General features: G+C 40.2%; 1 protein-coding gene across 1 annotated transcript; it reads left to right on the top strand.

The window, feature by feature from the left end:
- The first annotated feature begins 1,416 nt into the window (after positions 1–1,416).
- CD83 (CD83 molecule) lies at positions 1,417–17,473 on the top strand. The gene is made up of 5 exons (XM_067568355.1): positions 1,417–1,506; positions 1,649–1,779; positions 14,059–14,290; positions 14,434–14,537; positions 16,792–17,473. The coding sequence occupies exons 1-5, from the start codon at positions 1,464–1,466 to the stop codon at positions 16,963–16,965; spliced, it is 684 nt and encodes a 227-aa protein (XP_067424456.1). The 5' UTR covers positions 1,417–1,463; the 3' UTR covers positions 16,966–17,473.
- Positions 17,474–18,070: the final 597 nt, after the last annotated feature.

The raw sequence follows: 18,070 nt of genomic DNA, 5'->3' as shown, positions 1-18,070 counted from the left end.
TTTTCCAGCAGTAGCAGCAAGGAAGGATCTCATACCTGACTCCACCTCTTCTCCCTGTAGCAAGGATGTTGTGATTGTTTATAGAAACCGCTAAAAGAAAGGATATAAATAAATTCCCAGATAAAAATTGACTTTGTTAAGAACAAGGCTTAGAACATATTTCCCTATCAACACTGTTAATAGAAATTATAATTTCTATTAAATAACACCTATTGCTATTCATCCATGTATCTCCAAGTACAATACAAAGGGGGCTAGGCATCATTATCCCCACTAATGTAATCATTTAAAAATAAAAACGCAGGTTAAGTAAAGTAAAGCTTGTAATATTTGCCAGATGTCTCGCAGAAGTGATAACACACAGATATTAAAAATATATATCTCATATTCAACTAAGTAAAATCATGGTAAAATAGCCTAGCAGGGCTAGCTTCCACAAGAGAAGAGGGCCTGGGTTTCTAGAGGTGCTAAGTATGCAAAATCACTAGCTGCTTTTGAAAATCTTGGCCTCAGTGCATAAAACAATTTTGAAGGTTTTACAGTAAATCACTTGAGCTCTGAGTGGACAAAAAGAACCTGAACCATTTTCAAAAAGAAAAATGTCAACATCTTTTAAAGCATTATGATTCATAAATATTTTGTGATTAATCTCAGACTTCCCCAAAAAGTCTGCCCTGAGAAGCGGTTATACAGTGTGTAAGGAAATAACTTGTTCAGAAAGTTAGAGGAGGGTGCCAGAATTGGGCTTATGACAAAAGCCATCTTAGCTTGTCTATGTGGGGAAATTTACAGGGAAAAATGTACTGGTATAATTATCTTGCTGTAGTTGTACCGGTGAAAGTCCCGGTGCAGATACTCATATTCTGGACTAGGAGTGCCATTTTCTGGTTTATGTTGCTTTCCAAGCGACGTAAACTAAACCAGAAAAATCAGAATACAAGTGTTCACACCGGGAATTTTGCCAGTACAACAGCTACACCAACATAATTATACCAGTCTTATTATGTCACTAAATTTCCCCATGTAGACATAGCTTTAAAGCCTGAGCTATGGAGTCATCCTGGTGTTGCAAACTGAGGGTTTAACTATGATTTCTGAAAAGGCAGTGAACTTGGCTAGCCCTTGGCTACACTTGTAGTTATACATATTCAGCACCCGTTGCTCACACCTATTGTCATCTATGAGTAATTTTACTTTTCTGTACACTCCAGCTAAGGAGGTGGGGCAGGAGGGGAGACGTCATCAGCAAAGACAATAAGGGGAAGTAGGAAAGCCCTAGCAGGTTTAAGAGGCGGAGCCTTCACACTCCCACTCAGGGATTTTCCCTGTGTCTAGGGGACTTCAGAATCTAAACTGTTTGGCTAGGGCATACCCCGGCTCTCTGTCTCCAGAGCTGTTTGCTTAGGGCTGGAAACAGTAGCTGCTTTACACAGCTCCTCTGCAAGTCAAGGCAGCAGCAAACCATGCTTTCGGCATACTACACCCAGCTTGTCATCCTGAGCAATGGTAACCGTGAAACTTTCACTTTTAATTTTTCTTTTCATTGATTTCTGTCACTGTGGGCTGTGTGTTGGCAGTAATTCTTCTGCAGACAGGAATGCTTAGACTCTCTTTTTATTAATGATTTGTGTGTACCTGTGCCTTGCAGTATGGTGTTTCATTCGTGGGACTTCTGTGGCCATTCCAGAGGTTGCAGTAATGTGTACAGAAGAAGCAGTGCTGCTCTGTGAAGCTCCTCAGGACCCACAAGTCACATATAAGGCTGTATCCTGGTACAAAGTAAGGAAATATTACTGTGATTTGTGCAGACTGTGCCTTTTGTTTTGCTTTCCCACTTGCTTCTAACTTTCCTCATAGAAAATTCTTGGTTATTATATGGCGATGAATCTTTCTGTGGCATGGAAGTAGCATAGGCATTGCCTGCCATGACTTGAGTCGGATGCCTTAGGATATTCACACAATGCTGTACCTAGACTCTTGAGCATGACTCTTTAGGTGTCCCTTGCCTGCTTTCAGATGTCACCAGCGTGTGCTGTGTCAGAGTTCTGAGGATGGCCATGCTGTTCTTTTAGACATTCTCCCCTTCACACAACTGCATCTCTAATGTTGCTCCAGCCTTGGAAAAACCGATGTGCACTCAGTGCACCTGCATAGGACCCCCCCCCCAACTCAGAGGGCCCCCCCAAACACCGCAAAAAATCCCAAACCCAAAACTGAGTGGTGCTGCACCACTTCTTCCCGTTTGGCCCAGCTGCTCCTTCCATGACAGAGGAGTGGCTGGGCCAAACCTGAGTGGTGTGGGGGTCCATGAGTGTGGGGTGGGCAAAGGTAGTGAGCAGAGTTGGGTGGCTGAGACTGGGAGGAGCCACCCTAGCCTCGGATGGGAGTGGAACAGCGGCTGGGTGTCACTGGGTTAGGAAAGTCCCGGGGACAATGGGTTAGGGACTGGGGACAAGTTGTCGGCAGGCTATGGCATGAGTGGGCAGTGTTGGGATGTTGGGGTCTGTGGCCAGTGGCCAGGAGCTGCTGGAGGTTGTGGTGAGCAGGAGGTATGTCAGGGTGGTTGGGAGGTTAGTGGGGGCTGTTGGAGGGCTGTTGGGGTATATATGTGAGGGGGAGGGACAGTCTGGGGTCTGTGCGGGGTAGGGGCACTTTAAGGAATGCAGGGGCCCCCAATTTCCATAGTGTACAGGGACCCAAAATTCTCTCATCTGGGCCTGCATTTGCTCCAATTCCTGTACTCTCTTGTAGGACAAAACATGATGCTGTGACTTCATAACACAGTGACACTGAATCACGGTTGATTCTAAAAAAGGGGTTGACATTTTTTTCTTAAAAATCTAAATGAGTTATTACTGTTCTTTTAAAGTTTTTGTTTTGAGAGGGTTGGAGTACAAGGTACAGAATGTGGAGCTGGGAAGATCTGAATTATCCCCCTGGAATCTTGTAAAACGTAGGTATTAGGTATTAGCCTCCCTGCTTCCGTATTTCCATCTGTGAAATAGGGGGACTACTGCTTACCAAGCTACTTGCAGAAGTGTTACGAGGAATGATTAGCTAATGTATGTAAAGCACTTTGAAGGTGAAATTCTAACAGAAAGGCAGGCAGCATTGTCCAGTGGCTTTTCACTTGGCTGTGTGACATTTCTTTGGGCCCAGTTTCCTTATCAGGGAATGCTACTAATGTCTCAGGCTATGTCTTCACTGACGGCGGTAAATTCACCGCCGTCAGATCAACTTCTCTGGATCGACTGAGCGGTCAGTGAAGACCCGCTCAATCGATCCAGAAATCAATGTATTAAGACCACCTTCTGAAGTGGCATAGCGCTGCGTCAACGGGAATGCGGTTCCCGTCAGCGCAGTGCAGTGAAGACGGCGCACAGAACTGAAGCACAGAAGTCAATGGGAGTTACACAAGTTTTTTGCGTAGCTTGCGTAACTCCGGTCGACTGCCACTGAATCTCCAAGGTAAGTGAAGACAAGTCCTCAGTTCTGTAAAGCACTTGGTGATGATCCTCTTATGAAAAACGTAGTGCTATATACATTCTGTGATTGTGTAAGTGCTATTATTATATTTGTTTCTGTGGTTGTAATGCATATCCTGCCTATATACATAACAAAGAGATACCTCAGTTAGTCAGAATTGTTCAGAATTTCTCTACTTGTCCATCAATAACCTAAAAGCTTTCTACCTTCATTTTTTTTTCTGAGGGGTTGGGTTGAGTGGAAGGGAGGGCCTTCAAACTGATGGGTTTGGAAAGTTTCAGTATAGACATAGGGGCAACCTGATCCTTTTTTTTGCCATCTGATTTTAAAGACCAAATAAGCACATATTTTACATATAAATATTTACTAATCAATTAACAACCCATGTTTCCTTCTGTGTCTGAGCACTAGGGACAGTAAAATGGGGGAATTCCAACTAAGTGGCATGCTTCCCTTGATTCCCAATCCTGTGGAAACCTCTCTGCAGGGACTCAATTTGGTTCAGGCCCTATGGACTGAAGAAAGTGGACAGAGGCCACTTAAGGGTGGAAGAAAATGGGTGGAGAAACTGTCTCCCAAATATGCACAGAAAAATCAGCAGAAGATAAAACAGCCTGAGGCTCTATTAACTTGTGCTGCTTCCCCTTATGCAGGCAGGAACCCTCCCCTATGGGGTGAGGATCAGGAGTTGGCAGTGGTCAGCAGATAACCTGGAAGCATGGTTCCTGCAGGAACCGTGCTTTCCAGAGCAGAAGCTGGTGGGGCCAGGCAGCAGAATGGAGTCAAGAGCCATCGCTCTGAGAGAAGAATTTTGAGGAAACTGTAAGGCTGATTCACTGTTTTCCTATGGCTCTTACCTCTCTGGTGGCACAAAGAGGCTAGAAACGGAGAGGATCTGGCTCTTGATGAATACCGCTGGTGTATGAGAATGCCCAGATGGCACAAAGTCTGTATGCTGCCTTCTCTTGCAGTGTCCTGGTAAAAAACGAGCTCTGGGAACAAAGTCATAGGCATAGCCAGAATGCTGCTACATCTGTTTTTCCCCTGTCCTGTTCTCGCTCCTGTTCTCTTCAATGTCCCTTCTCCATTCAATATTCTTTTACCACATCCCCTCTTAGCTAACCCACGGCCCACATAAATAAATAAATAAATAAATGGTGAAACCAACATGTCATTTGCTGCCATCACATAGTTCATTCTGCTAGTGTGTTCTTCTGCTTTCCCCCACCCTGTGTCTGTCTTGCCTACTTAGCTTGTAATTTCTTCAGGGCAGGGCCATCTACTGCTCTGTGTTTGTACAGTGCCTTGCACAATGGGGCCTTGTTCTTGATTGGTCCTTAGGCGCTACCATAATAAACATTAATAATAATAAAATCCAGCTATTCTCAACTACTGCCAAGGTGTTTTGATAACCAAATGTCAGATACAGCGGCCGTGTGGCTGTTGTTACTTACTCCAGGAGACAGGTTGATAACAGGGATACTATCTTCAAGTCACCTTTGTGCCAACCTTCTGTTCCTGAACCACATAGTGTTGGTCAGAATGGAGAATCAAGCATCTCACGTTTCAGTTAGTGGAGTCTCCTCTCTTGTATGTGGGTTATTCCTGTAGAGGGGAGAATGGGTCTCTGAGTCAGGTTCAGGGTAAGAATGTGGCAAATACTTTCAGCTATTATGTCGCCTCTGTATGCTCTTTCTTTCGGTTAACTGAGTGTTGTGCTCACTATCCACACCACTTTAAGGAGGAAAAAAAAAATGACGGTGCAGATAGCCAACCAAATGTAGAATTAATCAGTTATTTAAAAAACAACTACTGAAGGATTAATGAAGGAACAACACATACGGCCCCCAAAGGGCTAATTAAAAAGTAATTCCAACAAATGGTATGAAATTTCAGACTGTAGAGTTCAAACAGCTGTTAGGCTAAATCTTTTGTACGAGGTCACTTTGAACTGTGCAGTAACTGCAAGCAATTAATCTTTGGCTTCTGCTGCTTTTTAAAAATTATGATGACGATATGCCTGTGTGGTTTGTGCAGCTGTTTGTGTGGAATTAATACTTAGATAACACACCGCACAAGACATTATTGCCTTCTCTTAACAATTATTGGGGCACTTTTAGATCTTTTCTATAGTCTGCTTTAAAGAAGCTATTTTAGAATATCAGGGTTTTCAAGTGTTATCTTAAAAAACCCTTATTAAAAAAAGATGGTGTGTGTGCCAATTAAATAATAATATTCTAGTGCAAAAATCCAAATGAATATAATACGGTAGTAGTAAGTACTACAGCTATGTCCAATTTGCTAAGTCTCTGTCCTGCAAATGAGTACACTTAATTTGGCATGAATGAATAATCCGTTGAAGTCAATAGAACTACTCATGTATGTAAATTTATGAATGTGTATAAGGGTTCAGAGGATTAGGGCCTAAATCAATTAAAGTGCAAGGGTTTTTATTCAAGCATACTTTAGGTAGTGGGGCCTAGTGGATCAGGCACTAGGCAGAGCACCATGAGTTCCTTGATTTTTGTTCCTGGCTCTGTCACAGATTTGCTGTGTGGCCTTGGCTACGTTACTGAGACTACACTTTTCATAACTTGGGTGCCCAAAGTTAGGCACCTCCGTAAGGGTGATCCAATCTTCCTGGGGTGCTAAGCAGCCACATGTGCAGTAAAATCCCGGGGAGGTGTGGGTGCTCAGGATCTGGAAAATCAGGATACTTTTATTTAAGTGCCTAAACTTTAGGGAGCCGAGTATAGTATAAATTTTGATTTTGGTCTCTCCATGTCTCATCTACAAAACAAAAGTGTGGACAATAAAACTTTGCTAACCTACCTCGTAGGGCTGTTGAGGACAGTATAGTTACTGTTTGTATAGAAATTTAAAAATGTGAAGAATTTTGTAATGGTTAAGAGCCATTCCTTAACTTTCAGTTAATTTTAAGCAAGACATGAAGATTGGAAATTAAATTCCAGTGGATATTTGGTGCTCTGTTTTATTTGAAATTTGGCTAGGAAAAAACATGAAGAGTTTTGGTAAGAGGAGAAAAGCTTTTATTTAGCTGGGGAAAAAAATCTTAATATTTTAGCTCTTTTCTGTAAAATGTAAAAATGAGGTAAAGTTCTTTGGATAATTTTCCAAAATACATATCTGATAATGTATTTAAGTTAGCTTTTGTCTGATGCATTTACATAAACCCAGAAGGTCAGTTTCTATACCCATATATACCCAATTGGAATGGAGCAAAACATTTCCGTCAAAATCTTGGAAAAACGTCTTTTTGATTAAAATAATTTTTTTTTTGCTTGAAAAACAATTTTTCTCTGAAAAATTCTAAATTAAAAATTTCAAATTTTTAGACTATAGACCCACTCAGTCAATGGGAGAGTGCTTTCCTGTCGACTCAATTAGTCCACCTCCCCAGAGACGCTCTTCCGTTGACGTAGTGTCATGAAGATGTCGCGCAGCATAGACGTAGCACATTGACGTGAGATACGCTACTTACATTATGTAACTAGTTTATCTCACATCGTCCCAGTGTGGCAGTGTAGACCAGGTCTGAATGTATATTCAAATCAGTGGGACTATTCACTATCAGTAAGTTTGTGGGAGAAGGAGGCAGGCTCTTGCTCAAATTAGGTAAAGCATAGCAGCAGTAGAACAATCTTATTCTATATGCTGCTCCTCCACTAATATGTATAAGCACTGAATGGGGGGAAAAATTCCCTCCTCAATCTGTCCTTGGTCTTTGCTGCAAAAGTCCATAAGAAACTCAGTGACAACTGACCATGAAGGTGTTTTTGTGACACCAACATTTATCCAGTAGGTGGTATCAGGTCAGCTCCAGCTCATTCTGCATTGGACACCAGACACTACACGCCCGATGTTTGAAAATAAATTCCTCGTGGTAATTCTTTTATATTAAGATCAACAATTTATTTAACAGCCATAAATTCAATTTTGTCTAGTATTCATAGTGAATTTTTAAATGAAACCATTTTCCCAAATCATCCTACCCTCAGAAAAACAATTTGTTAATATTAATACGGTCCACCTCCATTATGACATCAGCCTTGGAGCCAGACCATTTAGCATGTAATAAAAAGATGTTTTTGTGATGAAGGGGGATTATATTGTCAATTTAATGTAGCTAGGAGCAAAGGTACCATCTTACTTAAGGAGAGTGCTATGAAAGAAAGCCATTTGATGAGACTGGAGGGTGTATGTTAATTGAATAGTCATTTTTTTCAAACATGTTTGATAAAATTAAGTTTTAGTTGATTATTTTTGCCAAAGCACAGGGAGTTGTGTGTAGGCTCTCTGCGCTGAGAGAATTTCATTCATGGCTAATGTCAGCTAAGTTAGATGATGTTATAGTTTGTTTTCTAAAGCACAGCTAAAAAACTCGCGTTTTCTAGCTGTGACCTAGAAAATAATTCTTGTCCCATTATGCACATTGTTTGGTTTGTTGAAAGAGGGACTATTCCGGAATACTTGCTGAAAGTGAATTTAAAATTTGGAATCACAGTTATTCTCCCCAGATTCTAAGAATTTATATTCATCCAGTCAGAGAACAGAAACACATCATGTGACCTCTATGTCCACTCAAGACTGACAAATGTTGGATAGCACCTATTCACAAACAACACCTTGCAAACAAGCTACTGATCAACAGCTATGTGCAAATTATTCATCAAATAAATATGAATACATTTGAGAATGTACAGTGAATGTATGTGTATTGAGCGAATACATTTGAGAATATGGCAATGTGTATGGATAATTCAGACAGAAAAAAAGCAACATTCATTTAGTAAATTATTCTTTACATATTACTACCCAGCTCTATTAACTACAAATTACTGTAAGGAACTAATTTTTTTGCAGCAAAGTACACGTTACTTTATGGTTTCTTTTCCCTCCTACCTCCAAAGAAGGCAAAAGGCCTCAAATTTTGCTGTTAGTTAAACTGGTGTAACTCCTGGGTAATTCCACCAAAATAATGGAATTACTGAGTATTTACACCAGTGTACGAGAGTTAAAATTTGCCCTAGAGAATTAATTATTATAATTTATTACATTATTTTAAAGAGGTAAGAAATCTTGCAGCTCTTAGGCCTTGTCTACACTGGTTTCCCAGTCATGTTTCAGGACAGTATTTAAATACAGTTCTTACTAAACAGTGCTTAAAAATGGTGTGAGTGATGCCAACCCACAGGAAAAATAATTTGAAAAAAAACCAGGATCTAGTCTAGACCAGTGGTTCTCAAAGTGGGGTACGCGCCCCCTTGGGGGGGCATGAGGTAGAGCACCTGCCACTGCTGGGCACGCTCCCCACGCTGCTGCTGCCCTTGCGCTGCTCCTGCTGCAGCTGCTGCCCCCCCTCCCTGCGCTGCGCCTCTTCCCCACATTGCTGCTGCTGCGCTCCCCACTTCCCATGCTGTAGGCCCTGGTTTTTTTTCTGAAAGGGGGAGGGAGTTCGGGGGAAGAGGGGCCACGATTGTTAGGGCCTACAGCACAGGAAGTGCCCCCCTAACAATCGTGCCCCCCTTCCCCCGAACCCTCCTTTTCAGGAAAAAAACAGGGCCAATAACATAGGAAATGCTCCCCTGTTTTTTTCTGAAAGGGCCTCCCCCCTTTCAAAAGGAGGAAAGGGGGGTGCGATTCGTGGGAGGACGGGCATGATTGTTAGACAAAAGTCCACAGGGGGGAGGGGGAGTTCCATTTAAAAAATTTGAGAACCACTGGTCTAGAACATCTAAACATGGTTTCAAGAGCATTCAAACGTAGCAGTAGATACAGCCTAAGAGACCCAGTCCAGAAAGGGGCTCAAATCCAAAGTATCAGGGGTAGCACTGATCTAAAATGATTTGCAAAAATAAAACTATAGTCAATCAAGTTTGATAGATGCCCTGGAGAAAGGACGACCTTTCCTTTTCATGAGCAATTGATTTGTATTCACGTGCCAATTCAAGTTGTAATTGGTTTGATTCAACAGTTTCTGCCTTCCATCGTATTTCCCCAGTTGTAAAAAAGGAAAGTGGGCACTGAATTATATTTTGTTAGGACTAGAATTTGGAAAAAATGCTCACAGCTTCATGGGTGAAGCCCTGTGTTGATTGGATCTTACTCCTGAATTTAAAGTAGCTTGTTTTTCCTCATCGCCATCAAGATGATGAAAAACAAGAAAGAGCATGCTGTCTGGATGGTTCTGAAAAGTTGGAAGCCTTTCAGAAATGTTGCCCACAGGCCAAAGTAAATATGACAATAAAAATAACCTCAAAATTATTTCGTTGTTTAATTTTTTTAATGGGTTATTTCATGCAGATAGTCAGATGAATACTGCCTGCAGGTCTCTATTTCCCAGCATAATTCTTGCTTCAGTAATTCTCAGCAGCCAGCATGATAATGAGTCCATTTTTATGTAAATAGGCTCAACTTTATATATTTCTATTGGTTCCACCATGATTCATAATGTGCCTTTTGAAAACTGGTAAAGGAATTAAAAGAAAAAGTGATATAGGTAAAGCCCACTCCTTTCCATGATCCCAATTGCTTATCAAGACAATTCAACACTATGTAGCTCTATCAATAGTGCTATCTTTACAACATGGGGTTGAACTGAAACACAAATCTAGGCAGCAAACATTTTGAGGCTGATTAAAGAAGAAAGAACAGGATGGTTTGTAAGTGTGTGGATTGCAGCCACTTACAGTGTCCTGACTCAACACCCCTTAACCTTGTGTAGAATTAATTAGATAAACCGCATGTCATCCACTTATGTTATACAATTGTGGCATCACCTGAAGGAAATTTGGCATGAATTAGCACTGGATTATCATGGAAACCTGATCTGTTAAATGTTCTGTCTAGCAAGAGTCTGCTGAGTATGATGGGAGGAGGCAAATAATGAAGTAGTGTTTTGGTGACTTTAATTAGGTTTAGGAAAAATAAGTTAATGGTAACATAGATTGTGTGTTTAAGAGACAGTCTGACTCCTGCCTTGACTCTGAATGTTTTGCTAACTTTATTTTTAATGACTGTGGGCTATGCGGAGAGACTATGCAAATGATTGCATTCCTTCGGATGTTTTTCTGCTAATTTTACTACAAAGGAGGATTTTAACATATATATAAAATAAAGACTGCAAAGGGAAAAGATGTAGGTGAAGCAACAGAGGAAAAAAAGAATCACTGATGAAATCCATGGATGAATGTGATGTCTTTCCATGAAAAGGCTTTAAAACTACCACCAGATGTCCCTGTAGCCTAAAACATGTAGTGGGGGTGCTATGCTGTATAGTTAAGTATGGGTGATACTGAGAACTGTGTTTTCCTATATTGAAAAGGAGACCTCATGTAAATAAAGGAAGTACAAAAATAATAAATATAAAATAAATAGAGATAGGCCAAAACCAGAACCATTTACAGGACTATTTCTTTCTCCCAAAATGTAGAGGATTGGATAAAACAAGACCTGGCACAAAATTACTATCAGAATTTCCATAAATGAGGTGGTGAAGCTATCTGTTTTATTTTGTTTTTAAGTGTATTATGTACGTACAGACCACCCAGATGGTATATCTACACTGCACACTAAGCCCGAGTCTATGAGACCGGGTTTGTAGACTTGGTGTTTCCAAGCCTGCACTTGAGCATCCACACTGCATTATAAACCTGATCTTGCTATTGCTGGACCCGGGTCTCACAGCTGTGCTAGCTCATCCATCAGACCTTCCGAGTCGAGTCTGGGGGTTGACCTGCATCCACACTGCAAAAAAACTAGGCTTGGACCAAAGTCTCAGCAGGACTTGGGCTTTGATCCACCCGCCTTATAACATGGATCCTAGAACCCTGCTGAATGCTTACTGATGCAAGTCAGACTGATTTGTGTGTGGATGGAAGACAGGTCTGGGCTCAAATCTAAATCCGGGCCCAGGTTGAGTGTGCAGTCTAGATATACTTAGTGTACTTTGGTGAATGTAAACTGAAACCAACTTAGTCATCTGCCTCTCTCTAATGATACTTCTGCTATTTTGGAGTACTATAGTCATGCCTTACAACTGACCTGCTCAAAGAACTTGAGAGGTGGGATTCGTTTTTGGCTATTAACACCCCTTTGAAGTAGGGAAACATGATCATCTCCATTTTACAGATGGAAGAAACAAGACACAGAATTACAAAGTCATTTGCCTAAGGTCACACAGAGTGTTAGTGTCAGACCAAGAACACACAGACCTTGTTTATTTCTCATTTGCACCAGCTTTTGATTAGCGTAATTCCATTGACTTCAATGAAAGTAATCCTAATTTACAACAGCGTGAGAAAAAAATAAAGCATCATATCTCCTGATTCCCAGCCTGTGCCTTAATCACAAAACCATCCAACCTTTCTATTCACTATCTGTGGTCAGGGAAACCAGAAATTGTACAACATGACATACAACAACCTAAATAATTATCTGAAACTTAAATGAAAATTTTTAAAAGGAGTGTTCTGATTGGATAGCTGAGCTGCTATGAGAGCAGGACCTGTGTTTTAGGGCAAAGGGATTGGCAGCCAGAGGGGCCTTCTGTATTGCATTATGGGCCATTTTGCATTTCATTAGAGAGCTAGGGCCAAATGCAGACTTGATGGAAGCATGTCAACTCCATTCAGTTCACCCAGTCACACCAGAGCTGTAATTGCTCCTGTACTAGAAGTATAAACCATGATTTCCATATACACAATTCTGGCAGTAATAAAGGGCCTTAAAATACTTAAGCCCATGTGACAAGATAAAGGCCCTGCAGCCTGTAAAAGATTAATAGGCTCTTCTTCGCTAATAGCTGCTTGGGTGTAGTATAACAGAAAGGGGAAGTTGAGTCAAAGGAAAATTAAGGGGAAGGGTGAGCCTTCTTCTCTTCTGCTTGTTCAAATGGGGAAGGCCCCTGGGAATTATTGCAATTTTTTTTTAGTTGATTTGCTCTTTCTTTTGTGGATAAGAAGCCCTGAGGAAGGGGACTTAAAAGGACTGAGTTTTGGAGCTTTATTTCTATTCTCTGGCTGGTGAAACTGCCCACAAGTTTACAGCCCACTTAAGGCTCATTTACATTGCCAGTGTATTGTAAAGGGGCCATAGTGTAAGTGAGAATCAGACCCATCATCTATTATGGATGTATGCAAAATTCCCATATGCAAACACATCAAAGAAAGACTAGACCCTTGTAGCCCGAATATCATCACATTAATTTAATTTTAATAACCCAGAGTGTACTCCTGATACAGCAGCATTAGGTATAAAAATAAGCCTCAGTGCATGACCCAAAAAGGGACAGCAAAGAACATCATGGCTTAGAGAAGTCATAGGAATGACTGAAAATCTGGGCTTTGAATTGAGCTCTGAAGGCTAATAAACTTTGGCTCTGATGGAGCCCCAAGTGACTGACTTCACAGTCAGGGTTTTTCATTGAGAGCAGCCTGCCTCCAGTCCCAGAGAATGAACATCAAAAGATATATATATTGTTGCTAGTACAAGCCTTACATAATCTTTCATATTAAATTAGCAATTTTCTCTGTCTCGCAGTTCCAAACCAATTGTCATTTTTCAATACATTTCAGTTCACTTTATTCGCCCAGAGTGCAAACTGGTTCTGGGAATACGCTGTATTCCTCTGGGGCCTCTCAGCAATGCCAAGAAATGGTGCTTAGTTCTTGATACAACTAACAAATGAAACATTAAATAGGCTCCCAAAGTGGAACAGAACCCGCTCATGACCTTCATGCAACTGAGTCCAAAGAAGTCAAAGTGATTTTTGCACATTAGTTACCATGAGTCAGAGGACAAAATACTTCTTTCTCCAGAGAGACAAGATTGTGTCGAAAGTGAATGTCACTGAAACTGGCACAGGGCAGTGTAAATTCCACCTCCCTTTGCCAGCAAGCACCTCTCTGCTGGAAGGTGGTTTCATTGCAAAGAAAGTCAATTTGTGCTGCCACCACTGATGATCCTCATGGTCATAAGTGGGCAGCTTTAGCTCCCACGAAAGACTCTCAGAAATTCTGCCATCAGCAATTACATTGGGAGGTATAAAGTCTAGGCAATGGTCATGCCTCCTTCCTGGTCAGTGCCACACCCTGTTAGGGAGCTCTTATAACTCCCTAGCACAAGGAAGGCTGGCTGCCACAGGCCTCTCTTCCTCCTCCGCTATGGACCTCTGCTAGGATCTCTATTAGCTTCCTAGGAGATGAATTTAGCCCCCAGCCTTCGATTGCACAGTAGTTCCACTGGATATATGTCCAGATTAGGTAGATTAAGAAATCATGTTGAATAGTTGCATGTTTGTGTGTATGCACGTACACACATTCTTAACCACTGGAAATGCAAGTAAAACTCACGATGGGCAGGATCACTTCATTTGCAGGCATAAAAATATTACAGCATCACCCTGGAATATTTTCCCTTCAAATATATTGTGCATATTCTTTTAAAAACAAAACTTGTGTTTGTATAAAATATAATTCCACTAAATGTGAGGAGAACCAGCAGACTCTGCTCACTATGGCCTTATCAATAAAATTTGTTGCTCTTTTCCAGATTGTTGGAAATAGTGAAGAACTGGCAGAGATGGTACGGAAGAACCTTGAGAATGATGTGGAATATTACTATCCAAAAGAACTTAATGGATCCTTGCAACTCTCCAATGACACCTCCTATTCCTTGAGAATTACAAACACTACCAGCCACAACAGTGGAACATATAGATGCACTTTGTGGGCACCAGTTGGAGAACACAACGAAAGTGGTACAATCATATTAAAAGTAACAGGTATAGTAGAGTCATTTAGTTTCTTCCTGTTTCCTATCCTATGGCAATTTAGTGATTGAAGGCCATTTCAAAAAAAGTTTTACTTCAAGGTGAACAGAAGTACCTATATATCTTTAACACATCTCATTTATTTTATATTTCAGGCTGCACTGAACTATTAGATGAAAAATTTAAAAAATACAGAGCAGAACTTTTATTGCTGTCCTGCCTTGGGATTTTTTACTTGCTGCTCATCTTTTTTACCTGTGTAAGTAATGTTTTCTACATGTTCATCTTTGCCTCCACAAAACAATTCATTTACCAATAGAAGCTGGTTTCTAGACCTAGTTTATGACCAAATTCTGAATTCCTTGCACACCCAAAATTTCTATCAAAGTCACTGAGAGAGTCTTGGGTGCACAAAGAATGCAGAATTGAGTCCTCAATAGATAAAATATGTATTCACTCCAAACATCCCTGTTTGACTCACTACATACTGTGCTTCTGGAACACCACAGCACTCATTTCTGCTCCCAGTTACACCAAGTATACATTTAGAGTAAGGCCATTAACGTCAATGGATTCTCTCAGGAAACACAATGTGGTAACTGGAAATAGAATTTGTCCAAGAATGAGGCAAAAACTATGGGATACCTGCTTCATTTATTATTTTCCCCAATCGGATGGACTGCATATTTATTGTCCAACCTGCTCACTGAGATCCTGATACTTCTTCACTGAAGTCCATGAGATGTTTGCCTGACTTGCCTTATTGGTAAAATGGGGATGATTATTTCAGAGGGATGCTGTGAGTCTTAGCGTTTGCCGTTATATGTTTGTAAAGTATTTTGAGCTCATTGGATGTGAAGCAATATAGAAGTAGAAAGTAATATTATAAATCAGAGGTAATGAAAACAGCAATTTGCAGTTGACCATGAATTACAGCACCCTGAAAGCAAAATTCGAAACCCACTTCTTCGCCTAGCTGTGCACAATACCACCACATGTAATCCCAACCCCGAAGACAAAAAGCAAAACAAAAACAAACAAACAAACAAAAAACCCATACACCAAAAAAGAAACAACCCCAAAACCAGCAAAACACAAGAATACTATGTAATGTGAATTTTTTGTCCTTACTATGAGGAGGGAAGAGTGAGAGTGAAACATATTTTTGCCTGCACATTTAAATTTGAAATGGTTATGGGGGATGTGGAGAGAGGCATGTAAGAAGCTAGCTAGAAAGGAATCAGATGGAGCCTTATTTATGATACTAGTGAAATCATTCCCTATGGCAGAAAAACCAGGGAGTTTATAGTTCATCACTTAAGGCGGCAAGTGCCTCACGTTTTAAGAGCTAATTAGATTTTTAAATAATGGTTCTATTCCCCCTGTCCCTTTGGGAATCGTACAAGAGAGTTTTGGGGTGTTACACTAAAACCCCCAAACTCTTCACCATTCACTTTTAAAGTTTTCTTGGCTAAATTTTCTTGGCGTTACTGTCGTGTTCGTTGACACAAATCATAAATGCAATCTGATTGGAGAATTAGCTGCAACTAAAAGTAGCTTTTCATGTATCTTCGGGGAGCAATTAAATTCATGTCTGTCTGTTTTATAGATTGACAATCTCTGCTAGTAAATTGTGGCATTCAGAATAAAGTTTGACAAGCTAAATCTTGTAGAAATTTGCTAAGATGAAAGTATGAAAGCAAGTATATCACTCATTAAAGAAAGATGTCCCCATTCTGTTCAAGTCTCCAATGTTGCTCATAATGGTAGTAAGAAACCTCTCTTTCCAGATATAACTGTAAATTCTATTTGCAGTTGAAGTTTTGCGATTTAAAAAAATAAACCTTCTGCTGGAGGTGACCATCCTGATGAAAAATTACATGCAACACTCTACTAGGATGGGAGCCCAGTTCCAGAGACACTAAATCAGCTTTCATCAGTGTTTAATACTGCCTTAATCTCAGCAAAGAATGTTACTATTTAATATGTCTGCTAAATTCTTATAAGCCTCATTATCTCTGTGTGCATAACAGCCATTGAACTCAATGACAATTTTGAGTGTGGATCGATGGCAGGATTGGGACTTTAATATGATTTACAGTTGACAATTTGATGAAGATCTTTCAGACTTTAACTGGTATACAAGTCAGGTGAAAACAGGTCTGTAAATCTAACACTAGACTGTCACTTTTCAGAAAGATTACCTACCTGAGGCCCATTTTAATCAAAGCCGAGACATTTAAAATAAGGTTCTCAGTTTCCTTGTGGTATCTAAGTCTTCTTATTATGTAATTCTTCAGATTAGTGGGTAAGCAAGACAGCTGAAAACTTTCCTTTTATTGGAGAGCCACAGTTTGGTGAGAAATGAATGGAAAAGGTGTTCTAATTCATCGTGGTTAGCACCATGCATTTCAAAACTCTTAACAGTAATTTTAGTGTATAAATCCTGGCTTTAAAAATGAATTTAAAAAAGAACAAACTAATTTCAAATGATCCTTTTCTTTGCTTTTTAGACATGTCTAAAAAAAGAAAGCATGTATGTGGATTACCATAAATACAGAAGAGAACAGAAACACACGCTTATCCTTGTCAGTGCGCAAGAAAAGAAGTTTTTCCAGTATTCAGAAAACCACGGCACTTGCAAAAATGGACCTAATTTGACTACTGTCCAAGCTGATGTTGTTTAAGAAACCATGGGCTCATCAATAAATATGTCATGAAGATGGATGGCTGGGCAGCATAGAGAGGAAATAAAAGCTAACATTCTGCCTCTTCAGGACAGCCTGATAGCTTGGGTAATCTGTCAAATACCGGCTTGTGCTGGACAAGTCTTCAAAGAGCATCTTCATACACTACAGTAACTGTTGAATTTAAAGTGACTAACACATACCAGTGCTGCTCTACAGCTTTGTTACAAGTTGTACTGTAATGTTGGCCTGTACTCCATTTCAATACCATTATACCCATCTTGTTTTGAGAGAGGCCATCTATTTCTACCATCTGAAAACTACATTACAGAGAGGATTTGACCATGTTAATTTAGTGGATCGACTAAACTAATATCTCAACTTTTTTAACAGTCATACACAGCTACTACTGCAGTACAGTATTTTCAGAAAGCTAAGCATATAGGCTTTACTCTCCTCTGGACTCTGAGCTCTTATTTTTGAAGGCATTTTCTACCATGATTGAGAAGTATTGCTGCATAACATCCTAGAGATTCACCAAATTGAGCCAGATTCTTTTTTTTTGTTTAATCTCAGAGTGATTGATGGACAGAGATGTAAGAGAGCTAGAGAACCTCCTGGAAATCTTTCCCTAGTGTGCAGACCCTGCCATTACTGCAAGAGAAGTAGGAGTGCAGATAAATAAGAGGCCCATCAATGATTTCCCAAGAGCACCTTTACTTTAGGGAACATATACATTTATACTGCTACAAAATTATTATTCTTTTAAAAAAACACATCAGTGAAGAAGCATATGCTATACAAAAATATTTTAAACAGATGGATTCTTCTATGGTTTTATAAAACACATAGAGCTCATTTATCTCTGATTTAAATCAATGGAATTACACTAAGGGCAAATAGGACCTGTGGCTTGTAACATCAGTCATTTGTGGGGGTTTTTTAACATGCCCTTGGAATATAATGAGAAAGCCAAAAGCTATGTGAGAAAAGATGGAACAACTGAGCACCTACTTTTGACTGCTCATGATATATACTGAATATATTAAATAAGGATATGAGGAAAGCTAAATTCAGATACCTCTATGGAAGATCCGTCATCTTG

Source organism: Emydura macquarii, unplaced genomic scaffold (assembly GCF_026122565.2).
Source record: "Emydura macquarii macquarii isolate MOO-44397 ecotype Brisbane River unplaced genomic scaffold, CSIRO-AGI_Emac_v2 contig_2890, whole genome shotgun sequence".
In the NCBI taxonomy this organism is placed as follows: Eukaryota; Metazoa; Chordata; order Testudines; family Chelidae; genus Emydura; species Emydura macquarii.
Note: the sequence above shows the minus strand (reverse complement) of the source record. Positions and strands in the feature narration are given on the sequence as shown.